The 7,386-nt window shown below is 42.5% G+C and overlaps 1 protein-coding gene across 1 annotated transcript in view; it reads right to left on the bottom strand.

Annotated features, from left to right (window-relative positions):
• Positions 1-1,497, bottom strand: part of LOC139026031 (uncharacterized) — a 42,304-nt gene extending 40,807 nt beyond the window's left edge. Inside the window, exon 1 of the mRNA XM_070441333.1 lies at positions 910-1,497. Coding sequence (XP_070297434.1) covers positions 910-1,255 — 346 coding nt within the window. The 5' untranslated portion in view covers positions 1,256-1,497. The remainder of the gene's footprint in view (positions 1-909) is intronic.
• Positions 1,498-7,386: the final 5,889 nt, after the last annotated feature.

Genomic DNA, 7,386 nt, shown 5'->3' with positions numbered 1-7,386 from the left:
TACAGTAGGTTGTATCTCTCTAGGTCATGCCAGTAGGTTACAGTAGGTTGTATCTCTCTAGGTCATGCCAGTAGGCTACAGTAGATTGTAACTCTCTAGGTCATGCCAGTAGGCTACAGTAGGTTGTATCCAAGTAGAAACAATTATCAACGCAACGTGGAAAGTGTCAAATTTGGCTTATTTGCTACGTGAAGTTTACTTGATCCAACAGACGTTTCGTAATGCTTACGTTGTTATGTGGACACGTGACATACCGACAACTTTGATAAAAATACTATAGGAGTTGTCTCCAGATCGCTATGCATATTCATGCTAGTAGCTTAGCATCTCTCTCCATTGAATACAGGCGGTTCATATTCATGTTAGTAGCTTAGCATCTCTCTCCATTGAATACAGGCGGTGCATATTCATGCTAGTAGCTTAGCATCTCTATCCATTGAATACAGGCGGTTGACGACAACAACCCTCATAGAACATAAACAATAGATTACAATAATAAGATGTATCCACCAATCCAAAGAAAGGATAGGCGGGAGCTAGACAACCTGCAGTGCCGCTTTGTGGACAACAACTCGCCTTGTTTGGGCGGCGAGACATCTTGTCAGTATATCCATAATCTTTGGTGTTTGCCAACCCAACTCTCGCATAGCACTATGGGGGGGCACGGTGTGTAGTAAAACATCACTACATGCTGTGCCCCCCAGTCTGCGGTCAGCAGATAGACCCTTCTCAAATATATATGTTAAGTCACTTTTTGTAAACGGAACGGAGAAAACAAGGGGTAGCTTGCTCTCTACGTCGTCTGATTCTCGACATATCAGTCATCATCCTGGGCTCTCCGTTGAAGAGGTATTGACGAGTCAACTCTGAATATCCAAAATTAAAAACCAAATTTATGGCGGTACTTACTGGTGTTAATCAGATCTCCTATCTCCTCCTCTTCATCTTTCAATGTGACAGTAATCTCCCCTTCCTTCTTCACTCCAAAAACTGCATCCTCCTCTTTCTCTTCCTCCTCTTCTTTCACTGTAACATCCTCCTCCTCTTTCACTCTGAACGCGTCTTCCTCATCTTTCACTGAAACGTCTTTCTCTTCTTCTTTCACTGTAACAGCCTCACCCTCTACTTCTTGTTTTACTGTGACATCCACTTCTTCCTTCTCCTCTTTCACGACAACGTTCAGCCCCAAAGCTTCTTTCTCCGTAAAGCAGATCTCCTCTTCTTTAACAAGAGGGGAGAAGTTTAGGGAGCTCATGTTCGGGGATGTTAGCTAGCTAGCTATCATTAGCGACTAGGCTAGTGCCAACTACACCAGCCAGCTACTATAGCTGACTAATACAAAATAACGTAATATTATATTAAATAGGTTATCAAGTAGATACGACAGAAGTGTGTCGAAAACACAGTAGCTAATATACACCGAAAGCGTATAAATAGCTTGAATCTTTCGGCTATGTTGGCTAGCAAGCTACCGAGGCGGTTGACGAGCTGTTTATGAAGAACAGGCCACTAGATTATACGTCACGCTGGCAGCGTCGCCTGAATGACGCACATCACCGTCTGCTGACTGGAGGGGAAACGCAGTTGAGGATCATATTTTATTTTCAGACAAATATTATTTTAAATAGATTTAATTAAATAATACTATTATATTGAGACATACAAAAACAGGAATGTGTTGATCGATTAGTGCGAATAAAAAATGTTTACTACAGCACATTTAAGGCAGTTTCATTAAGTCAAACTAAATCTAAATTAGCAGCTAGCTGCTGTAGGTCTATACTGCTCCTACATGGTGTAACAATACATCATATAGATGTATATAATGAACAGACTAGGTCTATACTGCTCCTACATGGTGTAACAATACATCATGTAGATGTACACTGATTTAATCCATTTTAGGATAAGGCTGTAACGTAACAAAATGTGTAAAAAGTGAAGGGGTCTGAATGCTTTCCGAATGCATTGTATATATAGGGGCAGTACTTAGTGACATCACTTCATGAAACAGGTGGTACAAATATAAAACATAGATTCACAATATCAACATAAAATGAATCAAAATATATGACCAAGCTGGAAGTGGAAACGCCAGCCCAGCCACAATCCTAGAGGTTCACTGATGAATCCTGATGATCAACCTCCTCCTTCACATCTGACTCCTGATGATCAACCTCCTCCTTCACATCTGACTCCTGATGATCAACCTCCTCCTCCACATCTGACTCCTGATGATCAACCTCCTCCTTCACATCTGACTCCTGATGATCAACCTCCTCCTTCACATCTGACTCTGATGATCAATCCTCCTCCTTCATTACTTTTAATCTGTCTGTCTGTATATTTCAAAACATGGCATTTGAGGGGGCAGTGAGATACCCAGAGTTGGACGATACTTTTCTCATCAATCATCTTAATATTATACTTAATTAAAACCTGGAAATCAACCAATCCTCTGTTGATTCAAAAGAAAGGTCAATGCTTTATTATCCAAAAAGTTTAAAGTGACGGAGAGAAAAAAAATGTGCTGATGCATGCTCTGGCTGTGTTCCAGTGGGTCTGGGCAGGTGTGATGTAGTTAATGGAGATGGAGGTGTGTTCTAGTGGGTCTGGGGCAGGTGTGATGTAGTTAATGGAGATGGGGTGTGTTTAGTGGGTCTGGGCAGGTGTGATGTAGTTATGGAGTTGGGGTGTGTTCTAGTTGGTCTGGCACAGGTGTGATGTAGTTAATGTTTCTATGATGTTGTTGTTTGTATGTGTAGTATGTTTATAAAATATCAAATAAAATATTAAAACATTTCCAATGCAAAATAACACCTCACAGTTTCTATTTTTTGGAGTTTATTACATTTAAACCACTCGAATTTAGAAGAATGCCAAGTCAGGTGTGAAGTAATATGGAGGACCAGCCTAATTCCCTATGATGTATACGACAACAGAAATAACTTAAAATGTATAAGTTTAATTAAACCAATCAATTTGCACTCATGTACTTGACTGATTAAAGTAAACCACAGTTTTGTAAATACATAATGCCATCTAAACCAAATATCAAAGAATGTTAGCTATATGCAGTTATCTTAGCCAGCCAGCTAACGTTAGCTATATGCAGTTATCTTCGCCAGCCAGCTAACGTTAGCTATATGCAGTTATCTTAGCCAGCCAGCTAACGTTAAGCTATACGCAGTTATCTTAGCCAGCCAGCTAACATTAGCTATATGCAGTTATCTTAGCCAACCAGCTAACGTTAGCTATTTAGCCAACTAGCTATTAGCCTAACAGCGTAGCCACCCAGCACGGTTATGTCAGCGAGACACACTACCGGGAAAAAGTTACAAAACCCTGTAGTCTAGTTCACAGAAAACATGCTGAAAAGTAGTGATGGGGAACCAAGCTTCCTGAAGAATTGATCCTTTCGAGCCAATTGTGTCCAAAATAGGTTCATTACTCAAGGCTTTGAGCGACACAAGAATTTAGAATAGCACATTTTTATAGATGAAGTCACACGCCGTAGCAGCGTAGCCATTATGTCATATATTAAACCACTGGCTGTGTTCGAGGCATCAAATACATGCTCATTGTGGGGTAAACGGTGACTGGCTGACTGATTTATAAATTAATAATGAGTATTTATTTATGATGCAGGTGATTTGTAATTTCAGTCAGAGTCAGCAGCCACCTGCACTGTCGGCTGCAATGTCGAACGAGCCCAATACCAAACCAATCGGTGTTCGAACGAAATTATTCTTCAGACCTCATGTGATCACGTGCTGCTGATAAAGTGACACTCCTTTGAATTATACGTTTAGCGACTTCAGTACATCCTCATAGTCCAGTCTCAAACGTAACCCCGTTCCTGCTGAAGAAGGGCGGTCTGCTGGATGGAGAAAGAAGCTCTTGTGAAAGAGGAGGAAGAGGAGGCTGTTATACAAAAAAAAGTAAAAGGGTGAGGCTGTTACGACTGAAGAAGTTAGCAGAGGAAGAGGAGGACGACGACGTTTCAGTGAAAGAAGAGGAGGAGATGTCTTTCACATCGAAAAATGAAGAGGAGAAACTGGATATCTGGTCCCGGTTTCCCAAACGCGTCTTCAAGCATCCGGTTCTAAAGATGAATTTAGCCATAAGATGTTTTGAAGAAACCGTTCCCTGATTACAACTAGTAAGTACTGTCTTACAAACAGAAGCACAAACTCTGCGGTTGTTGAACTGATGTGTGGTGTTAAAGGGGAAATGTGGCAATTACTACATCCATATTTTGACTTTAAATTATTTATTTATAGCCATTGATTCTTGAAGAATATAACACATGCCTCATGAGCTTAGTTCAACTGTTTAACCCCATCAAGACCCCAAATAAGCTTTTTTTACTCCAATTTTTTAGAACAATGTAAATCAACACTGTATAGCCTCACCATGGTTAAAACTATAATGTTGATATCATGGATGGTCAGTCCTTTCATACATAGGTCTGTCTATGAATTTGGAGACTAGTTATTCTTCTCCAGCCCCATCCATCATCTTTTTTACCAAAACAGGTGGGAATTACAGGTTGTTATGGGTTGAACTGCAGATTGGTTGATTGATTGTTGTGTGGTTTTTTAAAGGGGCAACCTAGTTTTTTAAACAACAAAATGGCTGCCAGAGTCCTGAGCTGTGTTAGAATAACTCATACTACCGTACTATTTGTGATGTTAATTGAGTATTATTCTGCTTATTGATCATAGTATGATGTAGTTAGTATGCCAAAAGTTCCCGGATGTCGTATTACATTCGCCAAAATATGATGTATACACGCAGTACTTTAGGGCCCATAATGCAATTCTTCAGGAAATGGGCGTGGCTTTAACGTTTTCAGATTTGAAGAAAATGGGGGAAAATATGCAGCCGAGTCCGAGAGAGCGGATACAAATGAACTGCTTTAAATAATTATGACAAATGTTGAGCATGCAATAAAGTAATGACTTTTAAAATAAGTTTACCTTACACGTTATATGACTATTGTTGTTCACTTGACAATCTTAAGACAATGTCAAATAATGAACATTCATTACAGACGTCATGTTTGTACAACATCATGGCTACACATCACCTTTTACAGTGGATGTCTGCTGTTGTGGGCCTTAAACCATCTGTCTGACTTGTTGTTCACACAGGAGAGAGACGTGACTATCGTGGATCCTCTGGGGAGCCTCAAAAATCTTCATGATGCTGATGTAGGGAGCAGAGGTACTCTCACTTATCTAAGGTGACCCCAGCCATCACAACAATGAAGCAGGAAGTTGGTGCTGTCATGCGCGTCACCATGCTGCTGTGAGGCCCATCATGGAAGTACCCAATACGTTGCCTTACTCCAGCCCAGACTATTCAGGTCTAGCTGAGCCGATGGAACGTATCTTGCAATGCTAGAGCTGTGCTGGAGCAGAGACCACAAACAGTCTGACCATAGGTTCCAAAAGGGAATAGGAGCAAAGTGAAGTCTAATGGGCCCATGTAACGTGTGCGGGAGTGCTGGACATGATACTTTACTTTCACTGCAGGGCCAATCACCTCTGCTTTCTTGAGCTCTAGGGTCTTACCTGAACTGTTGCGTGCAGGAGTGTTTGAAAAGTCCATCATTGAGTCCTACAGAGGTAGTCTTGGTTGGTTGTGGTGGGTTGAAAGACGAGGCTTTGGAGTATGTGAGCTGGAGATGGAGTGTACGGATGTAGAGTTGCCGTGCTACACTGGTGGTTGAAGGCCAGATGTGATGACCTCATCTTGGGCAGCAATCTCCTAAAGGCATTGATTCGCCACCTGAAGACGATGGAGATCTTCTGGAAGAGGGTTTATACTCCTGTGTGGTGACGGGGGTGAGGAGAGCAAGCTAATCAATATGATGGCTAATGTGGAGAGATGGAGAGACGGTGAAGTACCTGACAAAGTTGGAACTGTGAGACTCAAAAGGGGCTGTGACTCTAGAGCCTATGCAGAAGCACTTAGTCTGGGGCAGACTACGAAACACTCAGAATCTATCAGCGGGCAGTGCTGTTTCTCATTGAGCCAGCAGTTCAAGGTCAACACCAAGGTCAATACTGGTAGGGAGGACAGCTAGCTCTATTGCGGGGGATGGGTGGCTCCCTGTTAGAGTGATAAACCCTTCTCAGAAGACAGTGACTTTGAGACGAAACGCCACTCTAGCCGATGTCTTTCCTTGCATGGCTCTAGAGGACTTTGACTTGTTCGTGTGTGAATGATGATTCATCAGCAGCTTTGCCAGCAGCAAGTGCAGAGAACGGCTGATATACTCACTGACTGCCAAGATGACTTGACACAACTGACTGATGACGGTTTCCAGCCAACTTCACGATACTGACGGACCTGACAGTACAGCGATCCTGAGGTCTTACGTGACTTAGGTTTGACTGATATTGATGTCAACTCCTGTCACAGCGTCTCCTGCTGATAAGAAGAAACTCATCCAGCTCATAGCTGAGTACCAGTCTATTTTTTCCAGGACAAGTTTGGATTGTTGGAAAAGCTTCCGGATGTCTTCACCGCATTCACCTGGTGATGAGAAACCCTTTCGGATGCCCTACGCGCCTTTCACCAAATCATTATGGAAGCTCAACAAGCATTGAATGAGATGGAAACGTGAAATCATAAGGAAGTCTAGTAAGTGAGTTTCGCCTCTCCCTTGTCCTTGTATGGAAGAAGTCTGGAGAACCTGAGACTCTGTACTGAATTTTCGTTTGCTCAATGCTCGCCCATCAAAGACGCCACCCATCCCTCACCAGCCTGACGCACTGGCTGCTTTAGGTGGAAATGCCTTTTTCTCGACAATGGACCTTACTCTTGGCTACTACAATGTGGAAGTGCATGAGGATGACCGGAGATTCACAGCTTTTACGTCGCCATTTGGATTGTAACGAATACAATCGTATGCCACAGGGGTTATGTAATAGCCTGCAACCTTTATGAGGATGATGCTAAACATCTTTGGGGAATCAGAACTTTTCTTAGCTGCTGTGTTACCTTACTGACGATGTCTTGGTCTATGCGCCCACTGAAGATCTGGCTATAACAGCGCCTGGAAATGGATTTTGAGCGTCTCAAGGTCCACAACCTGAAGTTGGCGCCAAAAAAGTGTAACTTTCTGCAGAGGTCTGTGAAGTTTCTGGGGCATATCATTATGGCGGATGGTGTAGCTACAGACCCTGAGAAGGTGAGGGCCATTACAGGAGTAACAGAACTGATCTGATGGACACTGACATTCCATCTCGAAAAGTTGAGGTCATTCCTTGGGATGGTGGTGTATTATCAACAGTTCATTGAAGGTTGCTCGACCATTGCAAACCTCTGCTTGGATTGACTACTGGACACAAGGCTCCACGCTGGAAAAAGAAG

This window comes from Salvelinus sp. IW2-2015, unplaced genomic scaffold, assembly GCF_002910315.2.
Source record: "Salvelinus sp. IW2-2015 unplaced genomic scaffold, ASM291031v2 Un_scaffold3762, whole genome shotgun sequence".
Classification (NCBI taxonomy): Eukaryota; Metazoa; Chordata; class Actinopteri; order Salmoniformes; family Salmonidae; genus Salvelinus; species Salvelinus sp. IW2-2015.
This window is presented reverse-complemented; position numbering and strand designations above follow the sequence as displayed.